Source organism: Dichotomopilus funicola (genome assembly GCF_033296635.1).
Source record: "Dichotomopilus funicola strain CBS 141.50 unplaced genomic scaffold C8A04scaffold_1, whole genome shotgun sequence".
Classification (NCBI taxonomy): Eukaryota; Fungi; Ascomycota; class Sordariomycetes; order Sordariales; family Chaetomiaceae; genus Dichotomopilus; species Dichotomopilus funicola.
Window position 1 is genome coordinate 160698 of NW_026944022.1, and position 19724 is coordinate 180421.

The 19724-nt window shown below is 54.2% G+C and overlaps 9 protein-coding genes across 9 annotated transcripts; 3 read left to right on the forward strand and 6 right to left on the reverse strand.

Annotated features, from left to right (window-relative positions):
* Positions 1-3177: 3177 nt before the first annotated feature.
* Positions 3178-4305, reverse strand: C8A04DRAFT_23778 (uncharacterized protein; the record flags this gene model as incomplete). The annotated part of the gene is made up of 1 exon (XM_062778801.1): positions 3178-4305. One exon carries the CDS (start codon positions 4303-4305, stop codon positions 3178-3180), a length of 1128 nt encoding a protein of 375 aa, XP_062641358.1.
* Positions 4306-4580: 275 nt separating this feature from the next.
* On the reverse strand, positions 4581-5303 carry C8A04DRAFT_23779 (SAM-dependent RNA methyltransferase; the record flags this gene model as incomplete). The annotated part of the gene is made up of 3 exons (XM_062778802.1): positions 4581-4747; positions 4797-4925; positions 4985-5303. The coding sequence occupies 3 exons, from the start codon at positions 5301-5303 to the stop codon at positions 4581-4583; spliced, it is 615 nt and encodes a 204-aa protein (XP_062641359.1).
* Positions 5304-6204: 901 nt separating this feature from the next.
* Positions 6205-8269, forward strand: C8A04DRAFT_33545 (Alpha/Beta hydrolase protein; the record flags this gene model as incomplete). The annotated part of the gene is made up of 3 exons (XM_062782501.1): positions 6205-6368; positions 6455-6815; positions 6872-8269. 3 exons carry the CDS (start codon positions 6205-6207, stop codon positions 8267-8269), a joined length of 1923 nt encoding a protein of 640 aa, XP_062641360.1.
* A 472-nt stretch (positions 8270-8741) lies between these two features.
* Positions 8742-9976, reverse strand: C8A04DRAFT_23781 (cytokine-induced anti-apoptosis inhibitor 1, Fe-S biogenesis-domain-containing protein; the record flags this gene model as incomplete). The annotated part of the gene is made up of 3 exons (XM_062778803.1): positions 8742-8789; positions 8875-9073; positions 9138-9976. The coding sequence occupies 3 exons, from the start codon at positions 9974-9976 to the stop codon at positions 8742-8744; spliced, it is 1086 nt and encodes a 361-aa protein (XP_062641361.1).
* Positions 9977-10487: 511 nt separating this feature from the next.
* Positions 10488-12550, forward strand: C8A04DRAFT_23782 (uncharacterized protein; the record flags this gene model as incomplete). The annotated part of the gene is made up of 4 exons (XM_062778804.1): positions 10488-10585; positions 11958-12034; positions 12101-12257; positions 12325-12550. 4 exons carry the CDS (start codon positions 10488-10490, stop codon positions 12548-12550), a joined length of 558 nt encoding a protein of 185 aa, XP_062641362.1.
* A 369-nt stretch (positions 12551-12919) lies between these two features.
* Positions 12920-13994, reverse strand: C8A04DRAFT_23783 (formyl transferase; the record flags this gene model as incomplete). The annotated part of the gene is made up of 2 exons (XM_062778805.1): positions 12920-13781; positions 13867-13994. The coding sequence occupies 2 exons, from the start codon at positions 13992-13994 to the stop codon at positions 12920-12922; spliced, it is 990 nt and encodes a 329-aa protein (XP_062641363.1).
* A 723-nt stretch (positions 13995-14717) lies between these two features.
* Positions 14718-16059, reverse strand: C8A04DRAFT_23784 (uncharacterized protein; the record flags this gene model as incomplete). The annotated part of the gene is made up of 2 exons (XM_062778806.1): positions 14718-15977; positions 16042-16059. 2 exons carry the CDS (start codon positions 16057-16059, stop codon positions 14718-14720), a joined length of 1278 nt encoding a protein of 425 aa, XP_062641364.1.
* A 494-nt stretch (positions 16060-16553) lies between these two features.
* Positions 16554-17517, forward strand: C8A04DRAFT_23785 (uncharacterized protein; the record flags this gene model as incomplete). The annotated part of the gene is made up of 2 exons (XM_062778807.1): positions 16554-17003; positions 17083-17517. The coding sequence occupies 2 exons, from the start codon at positions 16554-16556 to the stop codon at positions 17515-17517; spliced, it is 885 nt and encodes a 294-aa protein (XP_062641365.1).
* A 595-nt stretch (positions 17518-18112) lies between these two features.
* C8A04DRAFT_23786 (Pex19 protein family-domain-containing protein) lies at positions 18113-19344 on the reverse strand (the record flags this gene model as incomplete). The annotated part of the gene is made up of 4 exons (XM_062778808.1): positions 18113-18211; positions 18285-18854; positions 18920-19125; positions 19185-19344. 4 exons carry the CDS (start codon positions 19342-19344, stop codon positions 18113-18115), a joined length of 1035 nt encoding a protein of 344 aa, XP_062641366.1.
* Between the last annotated feature and the right edge of the window lie 380 nt (positions 19345-19724).

Below are 19724 nucleotides of genomic sequence, written 5' to 3' on the forward strand. Positions count from 1 at the left end.
AGTTGAGAGATCGGCGGAGAAGAACAAGGTTGAAGAGAAGACAGAACGGTAGCTTCTCGAAGGATGGGGGGGATATATTGCAGGCTTGCTCTTGACTGAACAACGAAAGTGGCGTGTGATGGTCGAAAGGTGCCTGGAAAGAACCGAAAATGTAGCACTGGGATCACAATGCTCTTTCAACAAGGCTTAATTGGTGAGGTGGCCCGGCATCAGAGCCTCACAAAACAGCCGGGAGCCCGGGGAACACGCGACCGGAAAAAAGAAGGACGAAACGGAGCGGGCCAGGGACAGCGCAAAACGACGATCGGGTTCGAGGAGTGGGTATATCACGACACCGGGGCCGGCCGTGGCATGGCGTTGGCGTTGGCGGAACGGATTCCCGGGAATCGAAAGGCCGTGAGGACAGAAGTGTTGCGAAACACAGGCGGCGTTGTCCAGGAGGTTGATTATGTTAGAATGATACCAGGCGTCGCGTCGGGAGCAGATAACCTGAGCGGCCAATTGCCAAGCCGAATGGAAATTTGGCCGACCTTGTTGTCCCGTTTTGCCCAGGATGGAATGGAGGCGTGAATGAGGCCAGTGAGGACACCGAACAAGGGATTGGAACGGTACGAAAGTGAATTGGGGAATCACCCTGACTGGCTGGCAAGACACCGGGGGGGTGGAGTAGTAGTCCAAGTCCCAAAAGAGACGTGGTGATGTTCCGGTTCCACTGCCCACACTGGAAAACGCCTGATTCTTGGATTCAAGAAGTTCCTCTTCAAAAGGTGACTTTCGAAAAGCAAAGGAATACCTCGTTGAAGCCGTGTCACAACCCGCCAAGCTCTGCTACTCAGGTACAAGAAGGGGGGTAAAATAATAAACGTTACAGTACTGAAGCTTGGTGAGAGATCTATTTCATGGGTTCATGTGTTGGACGGGAGTGTTGTTGGTTGCTGCCGACGGGCTCAGCCGAGACCGTTGCAATGGTCGCAAGAAGTGGACTTTGAGGATGAAGCAGGGGAAGCTCCATGGCTGGATCCTGTGGATAAGCAGGGTACCCCGCATAATCTCCACAATTTCTCCAGCCCTGGAGAATTGTTCTACAAAAGTCCGCCAATAACGGTCGCCGAACCGCGTGGCCCGGCGCTCAAATGTGTGCAGGGCATCGAAGGCCCGATTCAGGTGCTGGAGATCCTGATGCTAGGGGACAATGCGCCTGGGACGGGACGCAGCACCCTGAAAGCCCGCTAATTTTGATAAGTTCCAGTGGCAATGTCTCGCCAGGCTCCGACCTCCAAACCCGCTGCCTATCCCCAGCTCCATTTTTCGGTGGGATACCGGGCAGCATGGAATTATCAAGTCCCTGGACGGCACCGGGCGACATGGAGTTGCGAACTCTTCAGCCAGACCCCGCGCACTTCCCGCCTGTCTACCTATCGGACGGCAAGATGACCCCCTCACCCCCAAATTCCTCCGTCTTGTCCTCCAGGGGCGGGCCGAAGACGGGATTCCGAAATTCCATCCACAACTCGACCTCTCCTCGAGGCTTAACTGAGTGGCCCGGGCTGGCTTCTAGGTTGGTTCCAGAAACTCGAAACTTATGACGGAAACTGCTTCGCAAGTTCCCACGTTCCGTCTGAAAAACGGCAGGATGCGGTCCCCGTTTCTACCGTCCTAAGAGTCGCGGTGCTTCAACTCGCACGTCGCTTTTAGGCTGAATAGGGAATGTCAAGTCCCGTCAGAGGTTGACAGCAAACTAACGTTACCCTTAGGAGTGGGGAGCGCTGGTACTCGGCGATCGACTGGTCGACAACCGATTGGCTACGTTTCAAAGGTTGTGTTGTATCACAGGCCATGAATGTGGGAAGGAATCCAAGTAGGCGGATATCTGAAACTCGAAGATAAAAAAAAGAGTTGTTTGTGCAAAGGACAACTGACATCGAACCCACTCGCAGCCTTGGGATGTGTCGATTCGTCAAAGCTCGGTTCCTGTATTGTTGACCAGCCGCTTACAGTAACACACGGGAAAGCCATCCTTGGCGAGAGAATGGGAACTACCAGACAACGTTAGAGACCCAAAGAAAAGAATCGCCTACCCGGTTACCGCGCCGAACTTAATTCTCCGACGGCTGCTGGCAATATCGGTCGAAGGCGGGAAAAGGCTTCGATCGTGACGGAAAAAAGGAAAGAACAAAACGACTTCATCCGTCGCCATCCCGGGCCCGAGCCAAGCTTTGGATCCCGGAGGGTTTTCTCTTGGCGAGAACGGAAAAAAAGAGCACGATATCCGACAAGGCTACCGGGTGGGACCCCCACACCGAACATCATGATCAAGAACAGCTCGTTATCCATCTAGGAGATATTTTCCCACCACCGGAAGACTTCGAGCGCCAACTCTCCTCCCCTTTCAACCCCTGTCTATGCTCAGGAGGTTTGGCCTGCGTGAGCCGCGAAACAGCGCAGGGGTGATGAGTGTGAGGGAAGAGAAGGGCTTGGTCACGAAGCAGGTAGAGAACCGGCGGACGGAGCACTAGGGTGATATCCGTGTGCGTATTTCAAACGTGGAGATCGGGGAGCAGCGGTAAACGGTCAATCCTCTTCGATCTTCCCTCGCTCTCCTTTGGCATGCGGGATGGTGGGTTTCTATGAGCCGCTTAGTCTTCAACGGCATGTGGGCATGGAAGGGAATACCGTACGGTTTCTCCTCGTGAGGCGGTTGAGAAAGAAAATAAGTCCGGGATAAGCCCCAGTTCCACCTCAGCTGCTCCCCTCTCACCCGTCCTTCGTTCACATTGGTAGCGAGACGGAAAAATGGGAAACCGAAATCGAGACCGAGAAAACGGGGATCGACGACTTCCCAACCCTTACTTCAAACCTCTACCTCCTCAATATCACACATATGTTCGCATGATGGAGTCAGCAGGTCATGCGAGCCAAGACGGGCCCATGAAGAAAAAAAAGCCCGTGGTGTGACCTCTGTTCTCCGCCAATACCATCCCCTGTGTTGGTTGAACTGCCTCAATGCTTGTGAACCCCCGACATCCCTCACTTCATGACCGGGATAGTAGCCTAACACCCTAAACCACCTTAAAGTCTCCAAAGCGCTAGGTCCCAAGCTTCCAACGTCCCCCAGGAGCCCCCCTTTGTCTCCAGATATCACCTGCCGAAACACCCCTCTGTCTTTCCCGAACCTCCTCACCACGCCCCGCCCCCTAACGTTTGATCTAAAACCCCCTTCTCAATATCCCCAAACACCCCCACGCCCTTCACCCCCAGCCCGGTGGCTAGGCCCACCACATCTGCTCCTGCTGCCCGCATCCGCCGATACCCTGCAGCATCTGCCACCCCACCTACGCCGATGATCCGCAGGTGGGGGCTGAGCTTCTTATTGTTTTCGCTAGTACTGGGGTGTGATGTCTGAAATCGTTCGCTTAGTAGTCGCCGGAGAATTCGCACGTTGCCTAGAGATAGTGGGTGGAGAGGTGAGCCAGCCATGCCGCCTAAGCCGAGATCCGGGAGTTGGGCGACTAAGGGTTGGCTAAGAGACGAGTCGATGGTTGGTGACGTTGAAGAATCGGATATTGATGATGTTGGCTTATCCGGTAGTGGTAGTGGGGAGAGCGGCGGGTTCTGGAAGAGAAAGCAAGAGCCAAGGGTGTTGGTTGTGGTGATGAAGGAGAGCGGGCAGACTCCGTTTGGCGGAGCGGAGGCTTCGAGGGCGGCGATGAAGGAATCAAACTGGGTAGAATAGGTGTAGGGCGGTGTCTTGACCCCGACGGGAATGCGTTTCGCGCCGGGCGGAGCGTCAACGATGGCTTGCTGCAGATGGGCGAGGTAGGTGGTGAGAGCTTCCTGCGAGTAAGCTGGTGGTGGCAGGTTGGGAATATTGGGACAGCTGAGGTTAATTTCTATGGCGAGGGGAAACTGGACATCTGCTGCGGCTGCTGTGACAAGTTTATAACTTTCCGCTATGTCCTCCGGCAAGCCCGTAACGGACACGATGAACCACTTGTTGTGCCAGTGGGAAAGCTCTGCCGAGATCGAGTTAATCATGGTAAGGTAGGATTCTAATGTGTGTGGGCTGTAGCCGAGTGAGTTGAGACTAGCATTCTGGGCCGTGCCCGTGTGTCCTGCGTCAAAGAAGGCATATTGGTGCTTCTCTGGGTTGTCGTCGAATCCCTTCAGCAGAGATGTGCGAGTGGTGACGGCGCCCGTGGAAGGGCAGAAGTAGAGGCGCTTGAGTTGGTCAATTGTTGTTGCCCAGGGGCATGCGGTGTTGATTAGCGGTGGGTGAATATCCAACGGGGGCAGTTCTTGAGCCATCTGGAAATAACCCTTGAAAAATATCACGAGTGGACGTAGGCGGTTGGGGCTCTTGTGTCTGTTGAGACGGTCTTTCACAGCGGTCGACAATAAGTATGTGGTGTTGAGGGGTTCATGAGATAAGATAAGCCCTTGGGGGGCAGCCCCACGCAAGGCCAAGCAACCAACCTCAAGTGTTTCTTTTTAGTATCGACAGAAATGAGGGGTGCAATAGCCGCTCAAAACATGTCATCAATAGCTTTATCGGAGTCTTGCCTAATCAAATCCACCATACCCTATGCCCAGTGAGTTTGATGGCCGAGATTGGAGGACGTGACGCTTACCCCAGGCATGATGGGCTTCCCGTCGTCACCCTTGACATAACGGAAAGGCATCTGAGTGCTCTCATGCTCGTTGAACTTGAGCTCAGGGTGGTCCAGATAAGAAACCTCCTTCAGGGGAGCTGTAGGCCGGTAAGCGGGCGTTTAACAGTGAGGGCGGTCCAAACATACTCTTGCCCTCGACAACAAGTCTAGTCACTCGCACCGCGGTATCGGTAGTCATCTGCACCGGGCCAAGCCGGCGGCCCTCGAACCCCTTTTTCCGCAACTCCGAAGTGCGGTCTCTCGGGGGATCGTCTCCTACATCGGGGTCAACGAACCAGCTTGAACCGGGTTGGCCATGCAGTTGTGGAACGCACCCAAAATGCCGCCAAACAGGAAAGCGTCAAACTTATCGCCATCCTCTGGCGCTAGATCACTCGCAGCAGCTGGGTCCAGTAGACACACGCGCGACTTGTCTCTTGCATACAGCTCTTCAACACTCCTAGTCTCCGCGGTGAATGCAGGGATGTTCTTCAATGCCTCAGGGACTTGGAAAGTTTGAGGAAGAGAAGACAAACAAAACCTGGCACCTGCATCTTGAGACTCGCGGGCGACGGCGAGGTATTCGAGCTCCGACCAAGTCCCAAGCTCTGGGTCAAGATGCTCGACAATGTATGTCTTTCCGGTGGAGGCCATTGTGAGAAATTAGGGAGATTTGTGATCACGGGAATGCTGTGGATGACTGAGAGACTGAGGACTATGTAAACAAGAAATTTTAGCTTCGAAATGCCCCGCCCTTGGAACTGCACATCGTCCCCAATGCCAAGACGGCTAAGGCACGTCGCTGCGGGAGATCATACCCCACCACGATCTAATGGGGTGTTCCGAGTTTCCGAAGACCTGTCCCCTTTTGTACATGTCAAGTCCGCAATAAACGCCCTTGTTGTGGTGATAAGGGAACCGAATAACATCGTAAATCTCAGCCCAATTGAACCATACTAATAGGAAATACATCTTTTCGAAGGAGCTTGAAATGAGAAGAACCAAGCCATAGGTATACCCCACTTTCTAAGGATGGGGCTTGGGCTAGGCTATTCACATCTTCATGGGGAAGGGGCACAGGGCGAGCTTGTTTGCAGTGCTCCAGCATGATGAAACCGCTTGCGCCCGTGCCTTGGACACATAATCCCATTGACATCTCTAGGGCTCAATTCCGCATCGAGCACCTACCTACCTATCATTCCTCCCTTTTATTGTTTTTCTTTTCTCATCCCTCTATCTGTAACCACCTCTACTCCTTATTGATGTCGTGCTGAGAACCTGTCCCACTTTGGCTAGACCCCGGACGCCAAGCTTCGGTACTCATCATCCCGCCGCCTCAGGACACATTTTCCACACAACGCTGACTTGCTTCTTCTCGCATCTCGGCTTCCACTCTCCTTCGACCCTCACTATTCACGCCGATGCCCGTTGCCGGAACCGTTGGATAGCCAACATTTTGGTCGCCTTCTGGCGCCCTGTACCGACCCTCAATTCGTTTCCCTCCGCGCTGCTAGCTGGGCGTTCCCCCGAAAGCTTGGCGCAGCCGCGCAACACCATGGCTCCTAGCTGGCTATCAGGGGGGTGGCTGCCCGCCATTGCCGGCGCCCTCATCCTCCCATGGGCGGGCAATCTCGCGGCGGCTCAAAAGTCAGCCGGTGACTATTTTGTCCACTCTCTTCCCGGGGCACCGGAGGAACCTGTGGTGAAGATGCATGCTGGGTAAGCTCGCTCGCTATTCCGGAACGTTGTTTCCGGGGTTGGGATTCCTGGGGGGGACAGTCGGAGCTGACGCGGCGATATTGAAGGCACATCGAAATCACGCCCGAACACAACGGCAACATGTTTTTCTGGCATTTTCAGAACAAGCATATCGCAAATAAGCAGCGAACAGTTATCTGGCTCAATGGGGGTCCAGGATGCAGCTCCGAGGACGGCGCCTTGATGGAGATTGGGCCATACCGATTGAAGGATGGCGAGAATTTGGTCTATAACGATGGCGCCTGGAATGAGTTTGCCAACGTTCTTTTCGTGGACAACCCCGTCGGTACTGGTTACAGCTACGTCGACACCAACGCTTTTGTACATGAGCTCGATGAGATGGCCGGACAATTTGTCACTTTCCTGGAGAAGTGGTATGCTCTGTTCCCGGAGTATGAGCATGATGATGTGGGTTGTATCCAGTGCTTGCTCCCCCCTTTACCTCGTCTGACTTAGCCGCCCAGATCTACATTGCCGGAGAATCCTACGCCGGCCAGTACATCCCCTACATCGCTAAACACATCTTGGCGCGCAACAAACTACCCGCCACCAGGCACATTTGGAACCTGAAGGGTTTGCTTATCGGCAATGGGTGGATCTCGCCGCCGGATCAATACGAGGCGTACCTCCAATTTGCCTTTGAGAAAGGACTTGTACAGAAGGGGAGCGACATTGCGAGCAAGCTCGAAGTTCAACTTCGGATTTGCCAAAAGGATCTCGCCACAGCCGACAGCGTCCTTGATAACTCTCAGTGCGAAAAGGTTCTTCAGGACATTCTCAGTTTTACCGTCACACCGGGCAAGGATGGCCGTAAGGAGTGCTTCAATATGTACGATGTGCGCCTAAAGGACGTTCACCCGTCCTGTGGCATGAACTGGCCGCCGGACCTGACTAATGTTGCCCCATACCTCCGTCGCAAGGACGTTATCGATGCGCTTCATGTAAACCCTAACAAGGTTACCGGCTGGGTTGAATGCAATGGCCAAGTTGGTTCCAACTTCCGGCCCAGCAAGTCGAAGCCGTCGTTTGACCTTCTCCCCGACATCCTGAGCGAGATTCCTATTATGCTTTTCTCGGGCGCCGAGGATCTTATTTGCAACCATCTTGGCACCGAATCTTTGATCAGCCGGCTTAACTGGAACGGCGGTCGTGGCTTCGAGGTCTCTCCCGGCAACTGGGCTCCCCGACGTGACTGGACTTTCGAGGGCGAGGACGCCGGCTTTTGGCAGGAGGCGCGCAACCTCACATATGTCGTTTTCTACAACGCCTCGCATATGGTCCCCTTCGATTACCCGCGCCGCACCCGGGATATGCTTGACCGATTTATGGGCGTTGATATCAGTTCTATCGGCGGTGAACCTACCGACTCGCGCCTTGACGGCGAGAAAGGCCCGGAGACAACTGTGGGCGGCACGGCTGGGAACGGCACTGCCAACCAGGAAGCTGAGAAGGCCAAACTGGATGCCGCTAAGTGGGAAGCCTACCGCCGATCTGGGGAGATTGTCCTCGTCATTGTCGCCGTCGCTGCTGCTGCTTGGGGGTACTTCATCTGGCGCGAGCGGCGCAAACGGCATGGGTACCAGGGCCTGGCCGGTGGTGGCTCTGGTCCACCATCAGACAATCTGGGTAGCAGATTCCGTAACACGCGCAGCGGCCGTGATCGCAGCGGAGGAGACGTGGAGGCCGGTGATTTCGACGAGACGCAGCTTGATTCCCTGCATGTTCGCTCGCCGGCGGAAGGGCAGGAGGACGCACGGTACAGCCTTGGTGATGAGAGCGACGATGAGGAGGTAGCGAAAAATGGAACGCCTGCTGGGAAAGGGAAGGAAAAGGCAACGGGCAAGGCAGATGGGAGTTCATGATCTGGTTTGTCTCCGTTTTTCTTGGTTGATCGGTTCATTGGGTAGAATTCTAGCAAGGGGCGATATCCTCGCACATTGTACATACACTTGGCGTGCAATTGGGCGGCCTGGTCGCCCGTGAGCGTTTGAGTAGATATACCATAAACACGAGCGCGAATTCCCGGTCGTATTTCGAACTGAATGACCTAGTCCTGCTTGCGTGATCGATTCGGTGTCAATTGATGGAGTTAATTCCTCCTTTCCAGTTGCCAACTGCTCTGGCGATGGAATCTACAAGGTATCAAAACAAATCAAAGAGAAAGATGTGCTCCCATTTCCCAAATCCCGGCTTCGTCAGCCCGCTAGTCGTCCATGTATCCCGTCTGAAATCAAAGAACGCCAGTTGTTATGGGTTGATGTGTCGCTACATAGTAGCCGCTCTTGTTCTTCGAGTTGCGTGTCGAAGCATGATGTGCAGGTCCCCTCCCTCTATCTACAACTGGACCGCGTTGTTGACAATCTTGACCTCTTCTCCGGGTTTCTGTGTAGCAACGAGTCCATTATTAGTCTGGGGTATCTTCTTTAGGGGGAAAGGGTAGGCAAGAACACGCAAGACGGAGACGTACGAAGGCGGGAAGGCCGATGTAAGGACAGTCGGAGCACCTGAAGGCGTCTCCCAGGTAGCAGCTCCCACACGAGCCCGTCTTACCCTGGACCGTGAAGTCGAGTTCGTTCAGATCCTCCGACTTGAGCTTCAGCGCGTTGTCGGCTTTGGCGCGGCGTGCCTTGTCTTCCGCTTCCATCCGTGCCGCCAGACCGCATGTGCTAGAAACTTTGTTAGTACCGTAGAACGAGGTAGTAATCACGGGGTTGGAGCGAGGTAACTTACCAGTCCTTGCAGGCCCGCCTCTTCTTCCCGGGCTGTGGTTGGCACTCGGGAGGTTGCTGGATCGGCCGACGCAAATCTTCCTCCGTAAGAAGCGTGTCTTCGTCGATCACATCGTCGTCGTCGTCCGCGTCCAAATCCAAATCATCGCTGAAATCCACAAACCCTACCCCCGCGGGGGCCGCAGCAGCGACAGCACCCGTAGCAATAACCGGTGGGACCATACTAACTTCCTCCTTTCCCCCATTCGGTGTCGCGACAGTCACAGACTGCACCGCTGGCCCCGCAGAGCTCTGAGTCTTGTTGTTTGCCCCAGCCTTTTTGCCAAACTTCAACGGCACCACCTCTTCCTCAGCGTACTCGGGCTTCAAGAACCCGCCCTCCTCGTCCCTCACCAGGCCTGCTAGTACCGCCTCCCGCCCCTCAACCCCATTATTCAAATGTCCACCATCTTCACTCCTCACCTTCCCGCCGGCCTTGACCGCGGGCACCAGCGCCGTCCACACCGCACGCTCGGCCAGAAGCGTGGCCGCCTCGGCACGGCGCGATCCATCGGGGTCGGTCAAGACTAGGACGAGGTCGTAGGTGGTGGGGGGCAAAGTGACGAGGCCTGCAGCAAGGCGGTCGAGCATTTGCAGGTCGGTGGAAGCGCGCGGGTGGAGTGCAAAAAGGGAAGAAAGGCGGTCTTCGCGCGAAGCGAGAGATGGGGGGGCGAGGAGAAGAGTTCGTTGACTAGACTTGGTCATTGTGCTACCGTTTGTGCCGTTCGTGCCGTTCGTGCCGTTTGTTGTTGTGGTGGGGGGGGGATTGAAGTCGGGGGTCAAGTCGAGTGCGGGGGCCATTTTGGCGGGGGTTGAAAAGTCGAGGGAAAATCAGGAATCGAGGAATCGAATGGTGTTGCTGAGGGGACAAAGGTAGAGTCACCGGAAGATTGAGAATTTCGCACGGTAGTAGCCTCTTTTTTGAAGACGCGGGCGTGGAGCGGGATGAAATATATTGGGGGAAGCGTGGGAGGGTGGTTGCGATAAGATTGGTAATGGCGAGAATTTCCGTGGAGTTGCTCACTTTTCCAGTGAGCAATTGGACTGTCGTCCAGTGGTACGCATTACCAAGCATCGGGCATAAATCGCCACTAATACAACAGTGGGGACAGCTGCTTCGGCGGAGCCCGGCTTTATCCTGGGTCCTTACGCCATTGTCCAGGACCGGAGCCCGATATCGGCGGGTCGCGTGAAAACGAACAAGAAGCCAAAAGAGAGGTGATCGTATTTGGAGGAAACGACTTGGTTAGCAAATTGAATGCAACTTGCTACGGATCTCCAGGTGAATGGAACCGTTTGACAGGCTTTAGTCATGTCCTGTGAAGACCACCAAATCCAGCCCTCCGACCTTGCCGAACTGGAAAGACTTGGCTCGCGAGAGAGGTCACGAGACCACTTTGACATTGGCTAGTTCGTGGTTCTGTAACTACTTCGTATACTTCAGACCTTTTTCTTTCCGTCGCTCATGTTCTTCTCAGTCCATTGGGATCATTTAGATCAATTGGGCGTCAAGCGGAAAGCAACCAATAACCTAACACATATCTTAGCAAGTCAAAAAGGCGCCTTCGAGACTCAAAGGGGCAGCGGGCCGGCGCTGTGGCTGACGCCCGCGATCTCTTGGTTGGACCTTGCCCTCTGGCTCCATTTCCGACGGTCTCGGAGTCGTTCGATCTCGACTTCTCTTGGTGGGCCTCAGCGTGCCAATGGAAGTACTCGGAACTGGATAGGGAGGCACGTGAGAGGTCAATGCAAGAAAAGAGGGATGTCTAGGCATTTTGGAAGTCTAGTGTAACTGACAAGATTAAGGACTGGCTCGAGACTGGAGCCATTCTCGATCTCCGGCCGTGCCATCAACGAGGTGGTGATGATGGAAGATTCTCGCGCTTGCGGCACTGTTGGAGAGTGTACGAAGTTGTGTCCACAGTCTCTGTCGGCTTCCGTATAGGGGAAGGATCGGCAAAATGCCATGCTTCCCCGCAAAGTGGTCGGTGGGTCCATAGACCAGGAGTCCCTGAAATGGGTGGAGAAGCTGATGTCACTGGTATCCCCAAACATGGGAGGAAACAGGCGGCAAGAGCGCCTCAACAAAGCGGGATGGGAGCAGTTTTGGAGCTGAAAAAGCATCAATTGACAAGGAAAAGATGTGCAACTCGTACTATGGATAAATTGGAAATTTTTGGTCATAAATCCCCCTGTTTTGGGGCAGGTCGGGGCGCAGATCGCGAAATCAAGGGTGTGAAGGCGTCCGCCAGGAGGTGACGAGGGCCAGACGCTCAACGTTCCTGCCATTCTCTAATCGTTTCCGCTTCACATCATATCACGCGACTCTCCCTTAACGGCTGCTTGGCTCCTAATCGCTGTAGTGTCCCGCCCCACGCCCCCCTGCTCTTTCCCCTTGAAGCTGCTCGCCTGACCGATTCGAACGATGACTGGTTGATATCAAGCCACACCCATTGGGATCTCGCCCGATGCTTTTAAAGGCTGGGAGTTCCATCCTCTGCCCGCCGTCACCATTCCTCGTAGAGTCCATACTCATCACACACTCATCAACCAACTGCTTCCACATTTACTACTTCTATCCCAATCCCCGTCAGTAACAAGATCACTACTCCTACGTAGTATCTGAGGCATTGCCTGGTGATTTTACTCCCATCTTTGATATCGACGGCTTCCCCAAGGTACTTCCCCAAGCTTCCACCCCTCAGTTCCTAGGCACCTTCTTTACCCGCACAACAAACCCCGCACTACGGGTTGGTGACTGACTGAGCCCAACTTCCTGTAGTACCATCTTGGACAACCACCACCACAGCAACAAAGCAGCGAAACGCTTTTATATCTTCGACCACAAGTCAGTAAAGAGTAAGGCCAATGATCTACCGCCAAGATAACATTCTAGCAGTGCTAATGATATTCGCCGGTTTGTAGTGACTCGTTCCCACAAGTTCAACGACAAGGACCACGCCGGCCTGGCCGATGGTACGGTCCTGCCGCAGGAGTCGGTTCCTAAATTCTTTGGAAAGCATGGCTTCGCCGATGCCGACCCCAAGAAAGCCAAAAAGAATGGCGCGGGTCGAGCTGGCTGGTAAGTATCCGTCCAAACGTCTCTATATTTATCCAAGGTCCAGACACTCATCGATGCCACGTAATAGGGGCAACGCCGGTGCCGAGGTTGTCGACGAAAACTTCAACTTCCACAACGCCCGCCGCCGTTCCAACAGCAGCAGCATTTCAACCAACCTTGAGAACTTCAAGACGAAGTTCGAGGTCAACGAGCCCGAGCCCGTCTTCGAGGAGAATATGGGACCTCAGGACGAGGAAGCAAAGCCCGAGAGCCAGGCTAGTGACTCAAGCGTTGATGAGAACAAGTCACACTAGGGCCTGTAGGATGTTGGGTGAAGAGGTAATTCTTTGGAAGTGGGCAAAGTCACCTGCAAATTTGCACTGCGGGATTCCATCTTTGGCGGAAGGCGTTTCTGGGCGATCTAGCACGGGCTCCCTTCTATTTGGCTTGCCGCACTAGGTACGATATGTTCATGATTTGGGATGATGGGCGTGACGCTGCAAGCGTACTGCATTGCATGTATGATAGCTACCTTTCAACAACGGACCAAGATCCGATAGTAACATATAATGGTTCCGTTTCGAGCTGTATTATTGTCTCAACAGTGTCCCCTATCCGTACAAGCACCGAGTTTCCGTCCTCGTACGATCTAAGGGGTTACACAACAAATATAACCTTGATACTCACACCTTCGCTTCTAGAACCACCTTCGCAGGCTTCGCGGTTGAGCCCTCCACTTTTATCTTCCCAATCCTCAGCCACGATTGCCTGCTCACCCGCACCGTCACCCCTTCGTCACCCCTCTTCTTCCCTACCCAGTAACCCATTCGCACATTCTCAGTCTCCCATTCAAGGTTCGCCTCGCCTTTCCCCCCCCCGTTTGTCTGCAGTATGGGTGTTTTTTGCACCCACGTCAGCTCCCCATCTTCCGCGCTTCCCTTCCCAACAGAAGTCATTTCCCCAACTCCCTTCCTAGTGTCGACCGCGGGCACCCACGTTCCATTCTTCCAGGAACCAGGATTGGGATTCGGTTTCAACTTAGGCGGCCGCGGCGTGCCGGTCACAGCAGTAAGATCCTCGAGAATCACCCTCTTTACCCGTTCCTCGCCTTTCTCGTTCACGATTAGATGGGTCCATAATGGACCCAGCACGCGTGCGCGACGTATGATGTCCTCAGACGTCAGATTATCGGCTGTCCATAAGATCTGGCGGTCTTGCGGGGTGATCTTGGGGGCGTGCTGAAGCGGTGGTTGGTGTGAGGCCACGGCGTAGCCACCATCATTGGCAGCCTGACATGACTGGTGCGGTGGGACGTGTAATCCTTCTCGGAGGGTTTGGACTAGCATCTTGGCACCTTCTACGGCGAGCTCGGCCTGGAGCTGTGTTGGGGTGTGATCTGGGAGGATGGGGAAGAGGTTTGTGGGAGGGGTTTGTAGTAAGGGTATGCCGTGGTCAAATGCCTCTGTAGAGAGGGTCTGAATGGTGATGCCGGTGTGGGAGTCACCGCGTAGAAGGGCGTGATGGATCGGGGCTGGGCCGCGGAGGCTTATGGGGCGTAAATGGTGAGCAAGGAGATTAACGTGTTGAAGGAACTTCAAATGGGGAAGGGGAGCATGGAGTGACAACATACTCGGGGAGAATTGAGGGATGGACGTTGAGACCGCCATATTTGACCGCATGGATGAGCCGAGGGGGGACGAAGAGGCCGAAGGAAACGGCAATTATCAAGTTGATGGGATTGCTGTCTGGCTTGGGCATCTGATCTGGTGTTAACGAGGATGGTCTAAATGTGCGTAGAGGGGCCGTCACCCACCTCCCAGCCTGTAAATGTGTCTCTCTCATGAATAGGGAGATTAAGCTTTCCAGAAAGCGTACGGAGAGGAACTATTGTTTCATAAGCATTGGAGGTGAAGATAAATTTTAACTATAGTTGAGGGCTAGATTACCCTCTCGCAAAACCTTGTGCCCTCTCCCCGTTGACTTGCTCGGCCTGACCACAACGTCGATAGACTGGATGAGATCCGGGTTTTGTCCATGTTCCTTATACAAAGCATTGAGAGATGCACAGCTAAACTCGTCTGAACCACAAAACAAGATTCGCAGGGGGTCAGATTTTTTCAATGCCGTGCTGTACGATTTTTGCCAGGATATGAATGAACGTTTTGAAAAGTCCAATGCCGGCCGCGAGCAGCGCAGGAGCCGCGGAAGAAGCATCGTGACTAGTCGCCTAGGTCGAGTCGGTTGTGCTTGATCACAAGAAGACACTGAAGTCTGGAATCGAGGCCCTGCCAAGATTGAATCACGACCCACTTTTCTTACACCCGGCCGTTGAGAAGTGTTGCACAACCTGACAACAACCAAGTCAACGAGGGAGCTACCTCGAGTGATAAACTGGTGTATGATACACTGGGGGAGGGTTTCTAACCCTGAGAAATATCCGGAACTCCCATCCTCCTTCGACGGAGTACCCATCCCCCTCAACTACCTCCCATGATCCACAACACTCCAACGATATGCAACCGTCCACTGCCCGTCAAGGTGGACATCCCAAGCAGGTGGTGCAATACTCACAACCGCGCCAGGAATGACCTTCCCTCTATTTCCTTCTAAGCCTTCAAGATTCCCCTCCCCAGCTAAGACAATCCTTATGACCCGGCCATCATCTTGGACCCTGCCGGTGACCAACGTCATCCCAACTCCGCCGCTCGAAACCGCATCCACAGTCACCTGCACCGCACGAGTACTACCCGCAGAAAGACCCGAGGCAGACCATGTAGCCTTCACATCTTCTTTCCCATCAGCACTACCCTTGACATCTACCAGCCAGTCTCGTAGTTCCGCGGCTAGTCCGCCAGGAAGATATCGAGCTCCGCGGCGTTGGGGAGAAAAGATATCCGCCGTGAGGTAGGCGTTGGGATGAATGGGGAATTTGTCTGGTGGCTCGGTGGGCTTGAAGCGAGGGCCAGCCCGGAAGGCGGGGGGAACAGATTTGGAGACGGTGAATCGGGCGGTTGGTTCGAGAGTTGCTGGAGCTGGCGAGGCGTTGGAATCAGCTTTAGAGATGGTGGGTTCTGAATTTACACCTTCTTCTTCTTCTTCTCGTTCCTGCGGTACTTGATCCCATTCAGAACCATATATTGGGGAAGAAGGTTGGACTGGTGAGGAGGATATCATGTGTGTATCCGGGGCAGCGACACTCCCATGGTGGTCCTGGTCATAATTCACCCCGTTCTCTAATTCCGGAGAATAGGATGCGATGCGGTCACCGGGAGCATTTAAGGATGACTCGGGATGGCCCCCCTCAAAATCTTGCGATAATTCCAGCCCCTCTGTCTCAGGCTCAGAGGAGGCTATGGAAATACGCCTGCGTTTGGGAGAGCGGGGGTCCTCGGAACTCGGTGACTGCTCAACCAACGAGGAGTCAAACTCAATGGGTTCGGGAAATGCGCTCCATGCGCTGGCCGATGCCGGCGGTGAACCATCTTCGGGACCCACGGGCGAGCTGTCATCGATAATGTCCTGGGTCGAGCGACTCCTAGGCACTCGGGACTTGATGGCCAATGCTGGCGTCGCGTAGGTTGCTCCTGCCCGGGTTGAAGATGGCCTAGGCGTTGATGTGGCGAACCGGGGAGTGGCGTGGAACTGGCTCGACCTTTGCGTAACGTTTTGATTTGGGGTTTGGGTTTGCGACAGTTGAGTACTCGACCTTTTGGAGGATAAGAACCGTGAGGGAGCAGGTGTCTATGGACTAGTTAATCATCATTCCCGTCTTCAGTCTCAGTCGCGGAGAGTATGTCACACTCACTGTTGGCGGTAAGACCATTCCGGGCAATGCCTAGCCTACTGAAATCCAATGCATCCGTGAGAAGAGAAATGTACAAAGAGGACTAGAACTAACTAAGATGTAAGCGTGGAATGATCGAAGTTGAGACACCAAGGTGCCCATTTGTCGAGAGAAACGTCACAACAACCCTAACCCCAACCCTGTAATTGAGGATGCCTCGCCCCACATTGTACAATCGGTGTGGGTACGGGCATTACATGTATATTACATGATGGTCTGTGCGCCAAAGTTGCCATTAAACAAATTGCGAGCGCGCCGCGCAACAGGCGGCGACCGGCGCGCCGCGAGCAGGGGATCGCGTCTCACAATCAAGCATCCAACACCGTCCCATCTGCGGGCCGTTCGCTTTCCCCCCACCCAACTTGTTAACTTTCAATCGAATTTGTATTCAGATATTCGAGATACCACTCTTCACCCCCTCATACAATTATTCTACAGTTCGGGATCATCTCACACTCGCAATGTTTGCAGCAATGCCGACAACCCCGCCAAAATTTACCTTTGGCCGTCAGACCCAGGGGAATTACAACCACAGGCCGGCCTTCTCCTCGCCTCTTTCCTCATCGCCAATTCGCGCCTCGTCACTATCGCCACCGGCACTACCACATGATCAACAGATGATGCAGCAACCACTTTCACCATGCAAATCCAACTTCCTCAATGCGTTGCCCCGCCAGACTCAGTCCTCCCCGATCATGGACAGCCATCAACAATCGGGCTTTTACAGCAGCGAAAACGGCAGCCTCCAGCCACCAAAAAGCGCCCCAAATAACAAATTCCGTTTTGCTTCTCGCAACCCGCGGCCAAACCCTATGCTCAAACGGCGGGAGGAAGCGCAAGAGGGCCGGCGACGATTGTTCTTCCAGAACGTCCGGCAACGCCAGGATGACAAGCGTTGGGACATGCGGGGTGGCAAGGATGAAGTATGTCTTTACCCTTAGCAAATATAATTGCATCCAAACGAGACACATCAAGTTGCTGACTCAAGGCTTCACCCAATAGCTCTACAAACTTGAATGGTGGCGTCAGCAACGCGAGCGTGCCCTAGCCATGCAAGCGGAGGAGGCGCGCCAAATCGGTTTCTTGGACGCAGACATGGTCGCGCGCGACGAGGAGGAAATGCGCATGCACTATGCCCAGCCGTCACAACATCAACTCGATCACCATCAGCACGCAGCGCAAAACGGGACAGACATGGACGCGATGATGGCCGATGCTATTGCGCTTCAGGAACAGGCCGAGATGGATGCCCTTATCTCCGCGATGGAGAATGGCCAGGATGCCGCCCAGACCCCTTTCAAGTCTGGCCAGTTCTCGGATGATGAGGATGATTATGATGGGTTGTTTATGGATTTCATCCAGCAACAGCAGCAGCAGCAGCACCAGCAGCAAAATCAGGAGAGGATAGGGGAGTCTGAGGATGTGGAAATGACTTGAGTCTTGTCAACTGTGGGAACTATATTGTAATGTACCATGGAGTATGCTTTGGTTGGTTGGGCTGTTTGGAAGATCTCTGGGTTTTGGCGTTCGGGGTTACCATACAGGATGGTTGGCGTTCAGGGGCAAGAGAAATAGCTTGCAATTGTGTTGAGTAGCCAGCTTCCGACATGAAGAATAAATCTTGCATCTTGCATGGGCTACTTTGCTAAAATCTGAGCAAAAAAACTGACCAAGAGGGTAGGGGCCGGTTTAAGGGTCGGGAATTGGAGCCCGGAGTCCCGGGGAGTTTGGCCCTGAATTCGGAGTGCGATGTCTAGATGCCGCCCACCAGCTGCGGTCCTACCGATTTGGTTGCTTCGACTGTGGTCAACCTCGGTTAAACAGTCAGAGAGAAAAGAAGCGATAGGAGAGGGAGTAGCGGTGGCCCGTCCTTAGCATATACGAGGCACGGAAATGTGAACTTTGGGGGATTACACCATTTATTGCAGCCCCCTTAAAACCTCACGGCATGAAACAAAGCAAGTTTGCGTATCCTGAGTAGGTATTGATCTATGGTATCCCAAAATACTGTCGAGCCGGTAAACGATGTTGACTATTGTGGATTACAGGACTCATCTGGCATGTTAAGCACGTCCTGGGCCGAAGGCATGTCTCCAACAAGGTCAGATGGTGGTGACCCGGAAGCTTGCATCTGTTGATATAAGATTAGTTATACCGCACACTGGGATGACAGGCCAGCCCTTTTTTGGGAGGGAATAGCTCACCTTTTGCATCCGGTCGACAATGTATTCCCTGTCCGCGGCATTCGAGTCCGAATACCCAGCCTCCTCAAACTTGCCCACAATCTCTCTCACTAGGGTTTGCTGCTCCTCGTACTTTTTTAAGTCGTCCGCCGGTGTTGTCGCCCGGTTCTTCTCCATCCATGCAGGAAACTTATCGTCAAGTTCCTTCATCGGCTCATACAGAATCTCCTTGTTAGTGAGCTGCTCCATCATGCCCATCAGCATCTTGGAGAAATCCTCCTCATTCCCTTCGCCATCAAGTCCGGCCCCGCCGCTCTGCATTTGTTTGAGCAGCTCGGCCAAGAAGTCGTCTGACCCTTCCGCGGCGGCTGCGGCCGTTGCTTGGTCGCCGGACGTCTGCATGCGTTCCATCGTGCGGCGGATCGTTTCTTGAAAGGATTCGTCGGCGGGGTTGGGTACGGCGGAACCTGAGGGCGCGGAGGAGCTAGCACCGCCTGTGGGTGGAATGGGAGGCGTGGGTTGGTTTGTGTTTGTTGATGCCGCGGCGCCGAGCTCCTTGAATATTGTTTCAAACTGGGCGTGCATATCCGGCTGTGCGCGTGGCTGTTAGCTGTATGTTCCATACGCCGCGACACCGCTGGAGGGGGTCCCCATACCGAACTATCTAACTCTCCAAGGAGATCGGCCATACCAGCCTGAAGCTGCTTCGCGAATTCCTCCTCGGAAAAAGCGCCCTCTTCCGTGGGAGCATCTGAGGGCGCGCCTGCACCCGCACCCGCAGTCGTGGGTGGGTTCGTTGGTGGCGGAGGAACCCGTGACGCCGGCGCCTGTATGTTCACCGCTGAGAAATCGTCCAGCATATCTGAACGGCGGAGTTAGCCTCATTTTCTTTTGTGCCAGACTTTCCGGCCGTAAACTTGCCGTCGAGATCATCGAGATCATCCTCGTCCGGGTCGGGGACATCGTCCAGGCTGTCCGCATCGTCTACCGTTGCTGCGGGGGGCTGTTCGATCTTTGCTGGTGGTGTTGAGTTCTCCTTTTCCTGTGGGACGGTGGCCGTGTTCTCAGTGGCTGAAGACATCGTCGCGGATATGATGATGCTCTTTCGCTGCGGGTTGCGCCCGAGTGGAGGAGGATACTTTTGCCGAGGTTATGGGCAAATGAGTTGGTGTTGTTAGGCTTGGGCAAAGTGTGTGAAGAAAGTCGAAGCGGAAAGGCGGCGAACACCAAAAAAGCCGGAATCCCGCAAGAGCACCGAGTAAATTCAACTGTAGAAACTGCGAGACGGGTTTGGGTATCGTTAGGACGAGATTCGCAGGAGGCGATGGGTTCTGTCGGAAATCATCTGGCATGTGCTTGACGCTCCGAGGCGAAAAGCCCCACCATGTACCCCAGGCCCCGGGCCGCATCTCGGGACATCCCAACGTTACCCTTGAAATCCCCTTGAGCCTCCTCCCCCTT